This window comes from Castor canadensis, chromosome 1 (assembly GCF_047511655.1).
Source record: "Castor canadensis chromosome 1, mCasCan1.hap1v2, whole genome shotgun sequence".
NCBI classification, from domain to species: domain Eukaryota; kingdom Metazoa; phylum Chordata; class Mammalia; order Rodentia; family Castoridae; genus Castor; species Castor canadensis.
Genome location: NC_133386.1, coordinates 53,691,475 through 53,709,608, shown reverse-complemented (window position 1 = coordinate 53,709,608; position 18,134 = coordinate 53,691,475). Strand labels below are relative to the sequence as shown.

Here is an 18,134-nt window from a genome sequence, read left to right as displayed (position 1 = left end):
ATGACAGCTTCCCCAGCACAGTCATCATTTTTAGATCCCAAGACTCTGCCTGGGCAAACTGTGTTTGTGATTAGTAGTTTTAAAAGACTTCCATTTCCCACCGTTGTTACCTGTAAGTCTTCTCCGTCTCTGGGCGGTAGAATATTTTAGAGGTCAAGTGCAAGGGCTGTAAAGCTATAGGACCACAGGCAGCTGACTTGATACCCTGGATTCAAAATAGGGAGCCTTCTCATAGTGTTCTTCAAAACTGGAGCAGAGGCCTGCTGTACCTGAAGTGCACAGTCAATGTAGCTTCTGTGCATGGATAGCATCTACCTTTGCTGATACAGGTGTGGCACCCTTCAGATTACCTGTTTGTTTGTTTAATCAGGAAAAGGAAATCCATAAATACTGGGTATTGCTAGTGTGACCCTGGGCACAGAACTTTACCTACAGCATGTCTTCTCCTAACCCTGTAGGCAAATAATCTAATCTTTGTTTTGCTGATGAGGAAGCTGGGGCTACCCCACAAGAAATAACTTGCATTGGTGCTACTGGCCCATGTGGTGTGGACAGTTTATTTGCTATAAACTGTCCGCCACCCCCCTCCATAGAACACTTTTCATTAAGCATTTTCAAAGTCTTTATACTTTATAAATCTATAGTTATCTGTTCTACATTATAGAGAAATAAGTTTAAGTAAAAATAACTCAAAATAGTTTGTCTTACACTCTTTAATACTTACAAAGCTTAATGTTTTATGAAGTAGCCCAGGCATATTTTAAAGCTCTGATTGTTTTTAGATTATCTAATCTGAGTTTTATTTATGGTAACTTGATTAAAATACCTGTAACTGTAATTAGAACTGGTTGGACTGAGGAGGCCAAGTAAGTTTAATTCTGTAGCTTATTTATTTTAGGAATAAATAAGAAAGACTTTGACGAGGCTCCATTATCACTCCTTTTTTATGATGCTTTCTCTTGATTTGGGTTTGTTTTTCAGTCTTAAAAGCTGACTTGCAAGAAAAGGACACAGAAATAGAAGCAGATGAAGTTTTTTGGAATACAAGGATCATACCGATTTTGCATGAATTAGAAAAGGGTAAAAAAGTAGTTCTTGTTTTAAATAAAAAATATCTGTGGTTGTTTATATGTTATCAATTGCCCTGATATTTTCAGTATGCTTTGACCATCATTTCTGTGAATATATTAAAAATATTGGGTTGGAAATGTCACTTTGAATTCTCTCCCTCCCCTGTTTAATGAATATATCTTAAAAACAATAAATGAGCAGACACAGTGGTTCATGCCTGTAATCCCAGCTATGTGGGAGGAAGACAGAAGTCTAGGCTATCCCAGGCAAAAAGCATGAGACTCTGTCTGAAAAATAATTAAAGCAAAAAAAAAAAAAAAAGATCTGGGGACATGGCTAGCATGAAGCCCTGAGTTCAAACTCCAGTACCACAAACAAATGAAGTCATCTACTTATTTACCCAGTAACACATATATTATATATTACAGGTAAACCAAATTTCTAGTAAGTAAAATTCTACTTTGAATGTGTAAAGAGAGCAACTTCTAAATTTCCCCACATAATACAAATTAATGATCACCTTCTCTTCTTGAGAAAATGCTGGTTCAACTTCTGTAGGGAAACTGTTCACATTCTAGAAAGTGAAAGATGAAAACAAATGTCAGGCCTCTGAAACCGAATAATTGCATAACCTGCACCAGCTGTGCCCATGGTTTTCGTGCTCTAACTGTGCTGGAGTCCTACACTTTCGAGGTTGAAGACACCTGTTGGGGTGCCACTGGCAGTGCAGTAGGTGGCTTGAGATGTGCCCAGGCCAGCACCCTGGGGTGAAGGCCCACAGCTAATGGATCCACAGAGTATAGGAAGCTGCTTAGGGATGACTCCTCGCTTTCACCCTCTTTGCAACTCCTCCGGGATTCCATTTCTGAAGGTGAACTAGGCTCCTTGGGAGCTGTGATTACAGTCCCAGGGCCACACCTGGTACCTGGCATCCCACACACAGTAGGCCCTTGGTGGAAACTGTTGAGTGAATGTTCTGGGACATGTTCCGGGAGAAGCAGGGGTAGGGATGAGGGGATGAGTCCTCCCAGCTCACATCAGGGAGGAGGCCAGATCTGCTTCTTGTGCACCCCAGTGGCTCACCCCTCCTCGCATGCAGGCAGGCCTGTGCTCACGGTCAATGCCAGAGCCCTGGCCAAGGTTCTGGTCATGCCAATGTGCTTAAGATGGTGCTGGGGTGTGGGGGTCATCTAAACTCTGTGCCAGTAGTGTTTTCACCTGCCCCACATCCTAAAAATATGAATGGGACATTTTCCCCTCTGGAGTTACTAAGTATTTTAACCTGCCTATGAGCATGCCAGGTGAACTCCTTTATTAAGGAAATGTGTGCAACAAATAGTGAGCATGACAGTCAGACTAAGGGGGAAGGAAGAGAACACTCAGAACCATCATGTGAAGAGGGTGAGTGTCAGCAAGACCTAGCATGGAGGAGGTTGCTACCTGAAAGATTTTAAGAGGATTTCCAGTGTGCTGCCCACCCAAACACCAACAGAGAGATTTTAGAACACCACCCAGGAGTTCAGGGTTTGAAATGTGGATGGATCTCTTTTCTGGGGATTATTAAACACTGAAATATGTCTTCTCTCTCCCTGAACAACTTTCAAAACAGCTAACGGTGGCAAGGCTGGATTACTTGACTCCTTGGGTTCTTTCTAAATTTTTTTCTTTTTTCTTTTTTTTGGCAGTACTGGGGTTTGAACTCAGGACCTCACACCTGCCCTCACACTTACTAGGCAGGTACTCTACCACTTGAGCCACTCCACCAGCCCTTTTTGTGTTGGGTATTTTCAAGGTAGGGTCTCAGAACTATTTGCTTAGGCTGGCTTCAAACTGTGATCCACTGATCTCTGTCTCCCAATTTTAACTTCTTTTGATTAATTTCAGACTTACAGAAAAGTTGCAGAGTAGTTTTTAAAAATCCTATATACTCTTTCCCCAGATTTCCCCAATATCAGCATCTTAGCACATTTGCATTATCACTCTCCTCTCTCTGCCCCCTCTCTTTCACTGCCCCCTCCATTCACCCATTTTTTAAAAGAAACTTTTGAGAACAAATGGCCAACATGACTGCCCATGTCCCTAAGTACTCTGTCCTGTATTTTTTAGAACCAAGGGTGCACTTGTACATAGCTGGAAATTGCCAAACAACACTATGCAAATCTTGCTTAGACTTGCCAATCACCTGCAATGACTTCCCTTAAACTCTTTTTTCTTTTTTTCCTGGGGAATCTGGGGCTTGAATTCAGGGCCTCACACTTGCTAGGCAGGCACTCTACCACTTGAACAGTTTGTCTGATTGCTCCAATGATTTCCTTTATATAAATAGAAAATTCTGCATCACAAGTTCAAATCTTTATCGTGTCTCTTTCATGATCTCCACATGCTTGGGGGATGTGGGCCATTTATTGCATGGATCTATCCACAGATTGGGTCCGGGTGGTGTTTTCTCATGGAGATCAAGGTTGGACCTTAGGAGCAGGTATACCCATAGAGCGCCTCCGTGCCCATGATGCTCTTCTGTCCCTTGCTGGGGATGTGAAGTTTGATCACTTGGCTCAGGTAGTGTCTGCCAGCTTCATCCTGTAACAGGGTTGCATTTTCCCCTTTGTAGTTAATAAGGACCTTGTGGGGGAAAGTTAACTCTGAGATTATGTCACTCTCCATTCTTCAAACTCTTGCCCACTAACTTGATCGAGAATCTTGACAGGTCTTAAACTCAAGCTGTCTGTCGAGGCCATGTGGCATTTATTACAATCCTAAGTAACTGCTACAAGGGGGTTATTTGATCAACAGTTTAAATTTTGACCCTGAGCCTTCCTTTTAAATTTTAAGCTAAAAGAATTACTCTTGAGTAGAACCTAGCAGGCTGAAGTATTAGAGAAAAATACCTCGAGGACCACCCATTGCCGGCAAGTGGCCCAGAGTCTGGACTTGGGACTTGTGAAGAGTCTGCCTGTCACACAAGAACAAAACAACACAACAACCGTGTTTCATACAATAGAACTCAGGTTTTTCCCTTTATTTAAAGTTGGTCTAAATTTCCCATCAGTTCATTTATTTAACTGCATAACTGAAAGGCATTGAAGGTTTCTTAGCTATTGAGGTTTACAATTTTTTTTTCTGAGATGTTATTGTTGAAAAGAGCTAAAAATGACCTGAGTCATTTCCTTCTGCAGGCGCACACTTCCTCTGTGTGGACTTCTAAGAGCACATGCTATTTATTTAAGATTAGTTTCCTAGTTTTAAATTTTGTCACGGAATCTATCAAAGATGATATTTTTAAATAAAATATCCCGTACCCTGGGTTCTTTTATTCCCCTCATGCTCCTGTTGCGTGCTACTTTTCTTCCTTGTGTGCCTATTATTGTTACCTCCACTTTCAAAATTTACTTTTCTCAGAATCATAATTATAAAAACAAAATGTAGGTCTCCCTGTTTCCTAACTAAAACCTTCTTTTTGTTCTCTGCCTTTTTTTTTTTAACAATTGGTGACATTTTGAGCTTTTGTTCTGCAAGAACCCTTTTTTCTCAGATGACAATCACTAATCTCATAGGAAAATATTGATCATTGTTTTCATCAACAGATATATTAGAAAATGGATATGCATAAAATTATGTTACAGATTGTCTGTATAGTATTTTCAGTGTAGCATGTGCTGTTGATACAAAGATATGTAAGACAGGGTCCCTTCTCACTTAGCATGACATCTGTTTGAGGGCACTGGGTACCTAACATAACACACTCATACATGAAAAATAAACAGAGTACAAGACAAATATGTGTTTGGATGTAGAATTGTGCATCTTTTTTTTGGAGGCTCTGGAGCACAAACAAAGATGTGGAGGAACAAAATTTGTAGGAACAAAGGTAAGGAAGACATTCTAGGCCAGCAGAACTATGCCAAAAATGGTGGAGGTGGAGGTGCAAGAGCACACAGGTCAAGGTGAAGGGCTTTTGAAATAAAGGAGACCAACCGAAATAGGTGGCAATCCCATTCTTCAACACGCTCTTTGAACAACTGTGTATTCTAGATAAGGTAACTGACTAATTAGTAAATAAGTCAACATGGGAGGAGATGATCAAAGAGAGAAAAAATCAGGAGACACAAGTGCTTTGAGAAGGGAAAACAGAGTTCAGGAATTTGAAGATGTCCAGGGAAATAACTGTGGGGTTTTTCCTTACACTGTCTGTGTTGGACACACCTGGAAACTTGACCTTAATGAATGGATGTTGCTTTGCTCTCTTTGCTCTGACAGAAGAAAACATTGAAGCGGTTTGTGCTGCTTGTACACAGCTCCATTGCACATTAGAGGAAGGGAGCATGCTGGGAACTAAGTGTAAGCGAAGAGGTACTCTTCTGAAGACATTGTATCAGCTCGTTGATGTTGCCTCAGACTCGCTCAGCCTTAAACTAGCAAAACTTATCCTAGCAGTAAGTTTTTCCTTCCTCTGGTCTAGTAGACTATAGCACATACATGCTGTGTCAAATGCTTTATTCGTAAATATTACAAAAAAAGATTAGAAATGCAGTGTGAAAGGGGAAAGCAGCTTCATGGTGCTTTCAAGGTCCCTTGGTGGTCATAGAAGGCTCCACTAAAGCGTTAGAAGAAAAGGCCAGACACGAAATAAGAGTCTATAGAAACTCTGCCTAGAACAAAATGATATCATTGTTTAAGTGGAGCGCTTTGTTGTCACAGCCATAAACAGTTGGAACCAAAAGATAAGCCATAATCATTATGGAGTGTTCTAAGAGGACCGCAGAAACCAATGAATGCAGCTTTGTTTACCTGGTCATAAAAGTAAAAGCTTTATGTTAACACCCCATAATTCATATAATATAAGATCATAAAGCACACAGGGGAGGAAAGTGTTGGCATGTTACTAACAGTGTCCACTGTGTCTTATTTTGATAATGAAGCCTTTCATAAAGCAGAATATTCTGACTGCATATGCTATATAATTTTGGGTGGAGGCTCCATTCTTATTTAGCTGTCATCCTAAAGCATTTCACTCTCTTTTTAGAGGTTGGGATATGTGACTCAGACATGTCTTGGAAATAGTGATTTCAGGAAGGGCATGTAGCTCAATGGTAGAGTGTATGTGAAGCCCTGGAGCACAAAGAAAAAAAAAAAAAAAAGAACGATAGTGATTTCATGCTAGGTCTCTGCTGACGTATCTGCCCTGGGCAGGATCCAGGCTGCCAGTACTCAAAGATTGCTTTTGCTTTTCATCTGGATCCTCGACATTTTGTTCCACACCAAACCAAAAAAGAAAGAAAAGAGCTAGCCAGGAATTCATTAGTGTTTTGCAGAGAAGATATTATTTTGGTTATTTATGGTGTCATTCAAATTAATTATATACATAGCACAACTTAGCCATTTTAGGGCAAGAGGCTAAGTAATCTGCCAGCAGGGAAGGCATTCTGAACTGGACGTGTGACCGGATAAAGCTATCTGGCGATTTTGGCTACCTTGCTGAATGGAGGTGAGGTTCTCTAGGTTAAGTTCCAGGTTGCAGAGTTGAGTAGGCTGTGCTTTCTGATTAGCTAGGGAACCAAGACACCAAAGAAACCTTCAAAGCCATCACATCCAACTTCCTATCTCTTGCCTGAATGTCCAAAAATGTTCCAGGCAAGATCCTATTTAGGTTAGACTTTGGTGAGGGTTCTATGTAAATTTGAAAAAGATCATATCATAAGAACTACTGAAGAAAAAAATCAGTACAAACTGAAGATACATTTAAAAAGCTTTTTTTTACTACTTGTACATTATTTATTCTGTCTACCAATTTAATAGTATAATTCAGCATTTAAAAATATTTATAGTTAGAAACACTCAGGGGGCATAATGTTAGGTTGTTCTGGTTTCTTGCATGCTTTGGTTAAATGGAGATTTGCCAGACAGCCATTTTAATTTTAACCTTTGTATCAAAAAAAGTCTTACAAAAATATATCAGTCTGTATTAAGATTGTTTTGAAAAGTCAAATATATATCAAGTGTGAATGCCACTATATTTAGGAAGGAAAAAATAAATCTAGCCCGCTTTGCACAGGGGTAAAAACAGAAAAGAAATGCTAATATTTAAACTGTGTCATATATAGTGCTAATATTAGCAATGATTTTTTAAACTTCTCTTACTTTTCTTTAATTTGTCAATTTTAAAAAAATAGAATAAAGTGTTATTTTTAGCATAAGAAGATAACTACCCTACCATGTGACCCTACTTTGTCAGGAATTCTGTCTAACACTGGAGACACAAATGAATAAATTAGCCCTGCCCTGGCTGGCTGGAACAGGGGGCAGGCAGAGACCACATCCAGTGCCTAAGGGCTCCATGAGCACCCTGGCGAGATAAAAAGCAGAAAGGGGTAGAAAAAGTACAGATTTGTATGATGTAGTCTATAATCCTTACAGATAATTTCATATTTTATTACCTTTTCATATCTTAAAGTCATAGTTTTGCAAGTATCAATGAAAAAATTGAGGGACTGCTTTGAATATAAACTGACCTAGGTTATAGTAGGCCTAGAAATTGTGTCTTTTTCTTTTTTGCTTTTCTTTTTCTTCCTTCTCTCCTTTTCTTTCTTTGTTGTTGGAGGTGTTATTTTGATGAAAACTATGACGCCAGTTTTTTTTTTTCCTTTACCACTTTTCACTAAAAATAAAAGACTTAGGGCATGGGATCAGTTGCATTCATTCATGTTTGCTAAGTGTAGAACAAGTGGTACATACCACACACACGGAGTAGTAAGTCACGGCTTCAACCTCAAGGACTCATAGTCTGGTGACAGACAACGAACTCAAATCTTAAGAACAATATATACTGTATTTTCATTGATATGGAAACATTTTTCTCGGGTTTTGTTTGTTTCTTTGGTTGGTTGGTTTCAATTTTTTGAGACAAGATCTGATGGTGAAGCTAGGCTGGTCTGGACCTGGAGATTCTCCTGCTTCTGCCTCCTGTGTTGCTAGAATTACAGGCAAGCACCACCATACCTAGCTCTTTTTTCTGTTTTCTTAAGTCAGCTTATTTTCTGTTTTGTTGTTGTTGTTGTTTTTAGCAATATTGTTCCAAATACCTACTTATTAAAATTTTATGAAAGTTCCCATTTCTTTTTTCCTGCCTGAGAGCAGAAGGAATTTTCACTTTGCCACATGTTGAGTTTCTGAAGTTTCCAATATGATGGTGTTGCCCAGACTTTGTACATGTGAATCCCCTGGGAGCCTGCTGCAATGCAGATTTTGATTTAGTAGATCTATGGAACCTGAGATTCTGCATTGCTAATACATGTCCAGGTGACATGAGATGGTTGTGTGGCTTGTCTGAGGTGTACACTCCTCAGTTGCAGAGAGGGAATGTTGACATCTAACGCCCAGGTTCTTTCTGCCATGACTTATGTAAAGGGCCCAGTGCTATGCCTGGCCAACAGTAAGTGCTCAGTATTTGTGGACCAAATGGAGAAAAAAATCTTTTATACATATGTTGGACAAATTCTATTGTCTTTTTATAAAAAAATTACTGAAAACTCATTAATAAGCAATATTAACAGTATTTTTTTTTTGGCATTACTGGGGTTGGAACTAAAGGCTTCACACTTGAGTCACATTTCCAGTCCTAGATAATTTTAAGGATAGTTTTTAATAGTACAAATTTAGATGTATAGTTGATCTCATTCCTACAAATATCTACACTGTTGCAATGAAGACTTAGAATATTACCATCCAACAGTGCATTATGGATGTTTTTCAAGTACAGTGTTCACAGTTACACTTATGGGTGCCTGCTTAATTTGAATAATATTGCTGCTCCCCAGTTTATTCAGCTGTTCCTTAATACTGGACAGTTAGGGCTTCTTGTCTTTATTTTTTACTACTTTAGATAAATACACAGCTAATTTAGACTATAGTCTATACCATGCTTTAAAAAAAAGAAGAAAGTGTACTTCCTTTTGCTCTGTTTAACTTACTTTGATATTTTTGTATGATTTAGGAGGTAATTTTCAACTTCAAATGCTAGTGATTATCTCAAAGCATTCCAGAAATAGCCTTAAAAATAAACATGTATGTATAATCTAATCAAAAGTGTTACTTTTAAATACTGTTTTGTGCAAATGACAGAAATGACATGATTTCCCTTTTATTTTCTCTCCTTCACCTCTCCTGTGGATTGTTTCTAAATTAGTTTGAGCTGAAATTTTGTTATCTATCTTTCTTTTTTTTTTTTTTAACTGTTGAGTTGGGGGTACATTGTGGCATTTACAAATGTCCTTACAATGCATCATATATATCATACTTGAATTCACCCCTTTCACCATTCTCCTTTTACACCCCCCGTCCATTCCTGGAATAGTTTCAACAGGCATCATTTTTCCATTTACATACATGTGTACTATCTTCCTTTGCTTTTGTGTTTCAAAGCAACTACTCCATTTAGTTAAATTTATTGGCATTGTTCTGCCCCTTTTCTCCTCATAAAATCTTCAAATCTTTTTCTCATATGCTCTTTTAAAAATAACTAATCACTGTACATATAAGTATAAAACACTTCAAAGTTAAGAAATAAATGTTTGCTATTAAATTAAATGATCTTACCCAAAATATCACTTACATTGTAGTTAGTATAATTGAGTCAATTAGCCATCATAGTTGGCACGTATGTGGCCTAAACTTTTCAAAGTTATTTCCTTAGAACTTTTCTTTATGTTCAAAAATACTTTTGCTGCATTTTTTTAAATGAAAAAGTTTTAGCATAAAGATTCACATTATGATAAATGATAAAGTATATAAAATTTCCTTCTCTTGATTTGCTGCACTTTTAATATGAATGTTTGTGGTTTTTATAAATGGCATGTCTTTATTTCCCTCTGCAATAGAAATGGAAGTGTTTTCTTTCTCTGCAGCTTAAAGTGAGTAGAAAGAATCTTCTTAATGTCTGCAAACTCATATTTAAAATTAGCAGAAGTGAGAAGAACGATTCTCTGATCCAAAATGAGAACATTCTCGGTGAGTATCAGTCAGTGCTGCATTGAGCAAAGGTTACACTTGCATACAAACGAGGTCCAGAGAGAAACAGTATAATTAATTAACGGTAAGCAGGATAGTTTACTTTCTAGTAAAATGTAGAAGTTGTGATGCTTATTTTTGCGCATCTTTCTCTGTGTTTTCCACATTCTATTTAGTGCATCATTTAGAACTTAGGGTGACAGACTGGCTTTTGTATTTAATGTTTGTATTAATATAATGTGGCTTTACAAAGTGCTGTTTAGAAATTCATTTCCTAAATGCAAATTAAAACCACGCTAAGATTCCACCTCACCCCTGTTAGAATAGCCATCATCAGCAACACCACCAACAACAGGTGTTGGCGAGGATGCGGGGGAAAAAGGAACCCTCTTACACTGTTGGTGGGAATGTAGACTAGTACAACCACTCTGGAAAAAAATTTGGAGGCTACTTAAAAAGCTGGACATCGATCTACCATTTGATCTAGCAATACCACTCTTGGGGATATACCCAAAAGACTGTGACACAGGTTACTCCAGAGGCACCTGCACATCCATGTTTATTGCGGCACTATTCACAATAGCCAAGTTATGGAAACAGCCAAGATGCCCCAGCACTGATGAATGGATTAAGAAAATGTGGTATCTATACACAATGGAATTTTATGCAGCCATGAAGAAGAACGAAATGTTATCATTCGCTGGTAAATGGATGGAATTAGAGAACATCATTCTGAGTGAGGTTAGCCTGGCTCAAAAAAACCAAAAATCGTATGTTCTCCCTCATATGTGGACATTAGATCAAGGGCAAACACAACAAGGGGATTGGACTATGAGCACATGATAAAAGCGAGAGCACACAAGGAAGGGGTGAGGATAGGTAAGACACCTAAAAAACTAGCTAGCATTTGTTGCCCTTATCGCAGAGAAACTAAAGCAGATACCTTAAAGCAACTGAGGCCAATAGGAAAAGGGGAACAGGTACTAGAGAAAAGGTTAGATCAAAAAGAATTAACCTAGAAGGTAACACCCACGCACAGGAAATCAATGTGAGTCAATGCCCTGTATAGCTATCCTTATCTCAACCAGCAAAAACCCTTGTTCCTTCCTATTATTGCTTATACTCTCTCTACAACAAAATTGGAGATAAGGGCAAAATAGTTTCTGCTGGGTATTGCGGGGGGAGGGGGTGGGGGCAGGGGGGAGAAATGAACCAAGCCTTGTATGCACATATGAATAATAAAAGAAAAAAAAAATTCATTTCCTAGACATGGCTTTACTATTAGGAAAAAAATCCCCACATTTTATTGTTTTGGATACAATCAAAAGTTCTTGTCTTTTGATATAGAAGGAATGACTAAAGATTAAAGGACATCTGTAATTTTATAGAAATCTGATATCAAAATGTTTCCCAAGTAAAGGCAGAGGAGTTTTATTGCATTCTAACTATCTGGCTAATAATGGGTGATTCTGACATACCCCTAAATAACTAACATGCTTAAGTAGTTACCTAAATGGACCATTTTTATGAATTAGTGTTGCAGATGCAAAAAAAGCAGCATATTAAAAAGACTTTCCATTCTCTTTCAGTAACAAAATAAATGGTCTCAACTTTTTTTTTTTAAATCTCAGCAGACAGGGACAAAACCAGTGCTGAAAGAAATGAGTATCATTGAATCAGCTAATTCAGTAGACTAAAAACAAAGAAAGAATCTGACAAATGATGGCTGACATTGATAAATTTAAATGTGAGGCATGCATTATAACCTTATTTAGAGTCGCCTGGATTATACCTAAAACCTAGTAGTATGGCATTTGGGTGGATGTTCTTAGGTCATCTTGGGAAAGGGTAGATGTTACATTCAGTTTATCCCTTTCTATTGTATTTGGGATTTTTAAAAAAGTTCTTATCTTGATTTATTTCCCACTAGTACAGCAACAAATATATTCTTATTTAATGAAATTTAACTCTTAAAATTTTTCTGATGATTACTAGTCTCCAATAACTCAACATTTTTGTAACTAAGGCTGATATAGATTACTAAGAGGCAAGGAGTGACATTTAGTTAAAAGAATACTTTCTTATTTGTGTATTAATAACACCATCCTTTTGCTATCATTGCTATTACATCAATTTGTCATAGCTAAAAGTAAGATTTCTACCTGAGTAACCCTTAACAAACATTTGCATGTGGCTTTAGGTGAATATATTTTGCAAATTGTATTTGAAGTTCATATACAAGTGCTTTAATATATTTCTCTCCAGCTGTTACACTTAGACATTTATGGTAATTCATCTTCTCGGCAGAATCATTACTGGAGGTACTGAGAAGTGAAGACCTATCAACTAACACAGAAGCTTTTTTATACTGTATGGGGACTATCAAATTCATTTCTGGAAATCCAAGATTTCTTAGTGAAATGATCAGCAAAGGTGCTGTGGAAATATTGATGAATTTGATAAAGAAAATGAATGAGAACACCACGAAATGTGGCCCATGTTTGCCTAATTCAGGCCACTTGTTAGTCCAGGTAAGTATTTACTTGAAAAGTTTAAATATGTAAAATCAGTTTTCATATTATCTAACAGCAGTCACAATTTAAAAGAAGGCAGAGGAGCAGTCTCTGCAGTTGGGTGGTGGGGGGCGTAGGGAGGGTCCCAGGTCTCAGGGAAAGGGGTTGGTACCTCCGCCCAGTGTGTGCGGAACCTGTGTGCCTGTTCCGTGGCTGTTCACAGAAACTTCCACAAAGCTGGTGGACATCTTTTGTCCCGGCCCTCCAAGAAGGCAGGTCTGAAGGAGTGAATGAACTGCACCTCTTTGAAAACAGATGCTTGTTATAGTCAGAGGTTTAGCAGACAAGCCTAGAGTTTTGAAGCCAGGTCTGACCTGGAGATTGTTTCTGATGATTGGTAGCTGAAGTTACGACCTGTGCATCTACAATAATAGAAGTGAATGATACCCAGTGGAGAGCTGTCGCAGGGCGTGTAGGCAACATGCAGCCTCAGGACTGTAGGAGTGCAGGTTAATAAAACTGGATGTATTTAGTATGACCAGACCAAGAAGAGAAAGCTTGTTGCGTGTTAGAATTTCATTACTGCTTTTGTGACAGATTAAATTTCATAGTTAAATTATTTTCACTGAAGCTGCTCTGGCTCTCATATTCTTTTTCAGATGAGATTTTGCTCTTAATAGCATTTGTATATGAAATGATAGCATCGTCATTGTAATAACTCATGTGACTTGAAATGTGCTTGTCCATTAATGAGGATTGACTGAGCATTCAGAGTGCTCTATGCCACTGGGAAAGCATGTTAAAATTTAGATTTACACCCTGTCTCCGAGATGCTTAAAATATTTATGACAATTGTTAAGTTTGGATCTTGGTCTTTCTCTATTTGAAGAAGATTGTAAAAACCTCCTGTTTTCTAGCAAGGCTGTGTTTGGGCCAGGAAGACTTTAAGAAACATTATTTTCATGCTGCCAACGTTTTCAATCATTCATTTTTTTTCCTTATTAGAAATAGTTATTTCTGATTATATAATGGTTATAATTCCTGTTAAAATGTAGGAAAGTATAAGGAAGAGTATAAAAATCACCAGGATGCAGGTATGGTGGTACATGCCTGTAATCCCAGTACTTGGAGGCTGGGCAGGGGGCTCACAAGTTCAAGTCCAGCTTGGGCCACAGTGAGACCCTGTCTCAAGAAAAAAAAAAACTCCTCAAATATTTTTATCCTGAGATGCACTGATACATGTTCAATATTGTAATTATATGTATCAAATAAAATTATATATGTGTATACACACACACACACATACATATAATTCATGCTTTTTATTGTGGAACCTGTTATTTTTAACAGTCAGTTTTGGTTTTTACCCTCTTCCTCCCTGCTTCTCTTTCCAGTCCATTTGGTTAGTTAATGTTGTTGACACTAATGTGTTCAGTACCTTTTAAAAATGGGATAGTCAAAGCAGTTCTCTTTCCTCATTCAGCAATACGTAGTAAAAATCTCATGTGTCAACTTTTATAGACTTATTTTAGTCTTTTTAATAGCTGCATAATATTCCATAATAAGGATATATCTCAAATTCTCAACCATTCTGATATTGAGATATTTGCATCATTTGAAATTATTATACAACGTATAGAAAGTTGAAACAGCACTTTCCAATCTATTTCTCTATATATGATATAATTTTTTTTCATAGGTACAAAATCAGTTGGTGTGATGGAGCATTGCGGTATTGCATACCACGTAGTGCCAGTATGCACAGGCACTTCTCCCTCTGTTCCTCTGCTTTTCTTTCTCTTTTCCCCGGATTTGGTATCCTCAGGTGCAAACCACTCAGCAGGTCAGATTCTCCTTCCCTTGCCCTCTAGAGGGCGCTGCAGAACGTCCTCCTGACCACAGTCTGTAGGGTCTTTGTCTTCAAAGCCTTTAGGCATGGGCAGAGTTGCTGTCAAACTCCGTCCCACAGGAGAAAGTGGAGCCCATTGTTGCTGCCCCTGAGAGCATGCGCTAACTGCATTTTGTGTCCGCCATATCACTGGGTGTGAGTTTAAAGATTTGGGCAGAAAAGAAATGTTGTTTTGGGCTTTGTCATTTGCAGAATACCCTAAGCACAACACTCCCTTATATTTAATTAAAGAGGCTGAGAAAGGAGGATTACCAGATCTAGGCCACCTGGGCCACATAGCAAGACCCTGCCTCAAAAAGCAAACAAGCAAGCAAGCAAACAAATAAACAAGAAACAGATGGGCCAAGTATGGTGGAGGTAGAGATTAGGAGGATCAAAATTTGAGGCCAGCTTGGGCCAAATGTGTGGTACAGGCCTGTAATCCTAGCCATGTAGGAGGCATACATAGGAGGACTGCTGGGCAAAAAGTGAGACTTGATCACAAAAATAACCAAAGCAAATAAAAGATGGAGGGCATGGCCCAAAAGGTAGAGTGCCTGCCTAGCAAGTGTGAGGCTCTGAGTTCAAACCCCTGTAGCACCAAAAAATTAAGAGAGAGCATGAGAAGAACAGGAAGGGGGGAAAAGCCGTTTGTATCGTCTGAATGATAAAATGTAAGTAACATGACTACACTGCAGGAATGATGAAAACTTCTGTTCTTGTGACACTGTGCCAGTGTGACACTGGCCTTTCAGCAGCCACTCCCTGTGCATATTCAACCAGACAGATGTAGTCAGGAGGATCCCAGACCTCCTGAGTTCATTTACACCAACCTTGAAAGCCGTTAACTCAGGCAATGAGACATTTTTAAAAGCAATCTTGTTCAATTAAGAGAGAGAGGAAAGGAAAAGTTACTTGAGGCTGCAAAAACAACAAAATAACATCTCCAACTCAGAGAGACCAAGTATAAGACAAAAAAGACACAACAGACTACAGTGGACAGCGTGTCAGCCTCCCCTTTACGATTTATGACCCAAAGAATCTAAATAACTGTTGCACATTCTCTGGGATCAGATAATGTTCTCAAACTTTTCACATTTTAGCATCTGGCACAGGGCTAGAGTCATTGGGTTTCCCTGAAGCCACCCTGTTGGAAGTCACTGAATGGCTGGAAAACATCTTCTGCAGCAGGACCCTGAGGGTTGCGTAGAACTTGGGAAATTAGAACAAAGGGAAAAGAGTACTAAACACTAACGTTGGTAATATATAAGGTGTTTGGGAGATGCTGAAGAGAGAGTGCTGTCCAAAGCAGAGGGATGCTGTGAAGAGTAGTGGGAAGCGAGATCAGAGTGTGCAGTCATGGGTCTCGAACACCAGGTTACAAAGGGTGGCCTTGGAGCAGCAGGAACAGCTGGAGGTCAGGCACGGGGAGGATCAGATGAAATCAGAACTGTAGAAAGATGAATGTGTGCTACAAGACACTAAACAAACTCCAAAAAGCTGGAAAGTGACAGGAGGAGAACGAACGTGTCTGTGGGATCTTAACCCACTGGAGGGTTAAGATCTTAGGCGTAATAGCCCCAATTAAGAGGTGTTGCTACAGTTAGATTGCAGGCTCATAATAATGGAGATAAAAGAATGGGTATGAAAGAAAATCTCCCCCACCAGATGGACTGAGAGTGCTTAGAGGAAAATACACTCCAGTATTGACTTTGTTCTTCACGTATGTGTATGTCTGTATGTGCATGTGGATAGGCATGCATATATGTTCATCTTGCATGGCTGAAACCAAGAGACAAACATGTCACAAGTGCATGTGGGTGGCTGCTCTATGCCAGGCTGTTCTGGTGGTGAGGATGACAGTGGTTGACAAAACAGCTGCCAACGGAGGCCACCTTTTCAAGGATCCCCATACCAGATAATACTATCCAGAGGCTTTGTTCTAAAAAACCATGTGGTCAGCATCCATTCAGTAGCATTTGGTGAATACAAGGTGCTCAGAGGAACTGAGGGGTCACCACCTGTGTGCCGAGTGAAACTGTTTAGTATTCCCAGTCTGGCAAAACTGGAGATGCAGACTTATAAAATCACGAGTCAAGCAGATTGAACTGGGAAAGTCACTAAATTCCACAATACTAGAATTTAGGGAGAGCTCTCTGGAACTTGGAAAAAGAAATATAGGTCCCTAAAAGACAAAGCCTCTAAAGGCTAGTAGTAAATTGCATTACCCAAGGAGGTGACAGAATCAGGCGATCACTTGTCAATGTTGATCTAGAATGAATTATCACCATGTGTTAGAGTTCATCTGTCATTTAAGGCTAACAATCAGGAAGGCCCAGTACAGGAGCTGAGGAAAATTCCTCCCTCAAAAAGTCCGACCTCCCTCAGGCCCTCTTCCTGGGGAATAGAGAAGTCTTCTGTTGGTGTTGTAATCACAGCCAAATCCAAATCGTGTCTTGTTTGTCTTGTGTGTGTGTGTGTGTGTGTGTGTGTGTTTTGAGAACATCATATACACAACTGCTTTGCTGTAATTGAGGAATATCTCAATGTACTTCCATTTACAGCTAGGTAATTTATAGGAATTTCATGTAACTATTAAACCAGATTGATGTAAACTTGCATTCCTATTTTTTAGATTCATTTGTATTTCCAACCTTTGTTTTTCCTTTACAGTCAACTCATTTGATTTTGTGGCCGTCCTTCCCCTCTCTCCTCCTTCCCTCCCTCCCCCCTCCTTCCTCCCTCCCTCCTTCCCTCCCTGCCTTCCTTCCTCAGTGCTGGGGTGGAACCAAGGGTATTAATCATATTAAATTAAAACTCTACCACTGAGCTACACCCCTAGCCCAGCTCATTTGATTATGAATTCAATCCTGCTTTTCCATTTTTGAAGTTAGAAGTGTTCTGCAGCAGCCCATGTCTAGCTAGTCTCCTTTCTTCCCACTTCGTTCCATTTCTCTGGCCTCTAAGTCTTCAAGAATCTCCAGACTTGCTCCAATCCCAGTCCTTTCCCACTCCTCGCTCTGTACCCCACAGTGGCATGTTCTTTTTTCACAGTGGAAGTCTTCAGGAAGTCCTGTCCTCCCACCCCATTAGTTCCAGTTCCATTCCTTCATTTTGTTTTTTGAATTTAAGGAAGATTATTGGAAGTTTGATAATTAAGCAAAAAATATTTTAAGGCAGTTCTTTTGAAGGTTTTTCTTGAATAGGAAGCAGCAGATGAGATTGTTTATTTTCTTTTGACTTTGATTGAGGTATAATTTACATATAGTGAGATACTCAGATCTTGTATGCTTGGTGAGTTTGATAAAAGTACACAGCCACATGACTGATCCACATTCTTATCAAGCTACAGAAGATTTCTATCACCTCAGAAATTTCCTCCCATGTCTTCTCAGCAATCTCCACTGTGCTACCCCCTGCCCCCAAGGGAACCATTTTTCTGATCTGTTTTACCACAGATAAACTCTTCCTGTTCTAAAACTTAATGTAAGTGGAATATACAGTGTATACTTTTATGTCTGGCCCCTTTTTGAAACTTTCATTTTGAACTAAGTATAAATCCACAAGATGCTGCAAAAATAGTACAAAGAGGTTCCATGTACTTCTAGCTTCTCCCAGTGGTGACATCTTATATAACTACAGGACATTATCAAAACCGG

The 18,134-nt window shown here is 39.0% G+C and overlaps 1 protein-coding gene across 3 annotated transcripts in view; it reads left to right on the top strand.

Annotated features, from left to right (window-relative positions):
* Armc2 (armadillo repeat containing 2) overlaps positions 1-18,134 on the top strand; it is a 117,699-nt gene that overhangs the window by 44,082 nt on the left and 55,483 nt on the right. For all 3 annotated transcript variants that reach the window (XM_074077091.1, XM_074077103.1, XM_074077098.1), the window contains 4 exons: positions 982-1,080; positions 5,329-5,504; positions 9,972-10,074; positions 12,382-12,605. In XM_074077091.1, the coding sequence (XP_073933192.1) occupies positions 982-1,080; positions 5,329-5,504; positions 9,972-10,074; positions 12,382-12,605 (602 nt within the window). The remainder of the gene's footprint in view (positions 1-981; positions 1,081-5,328; positions 5,505-9,971; positions 10,075-12,381; positions 12,606-18,134) is intronic.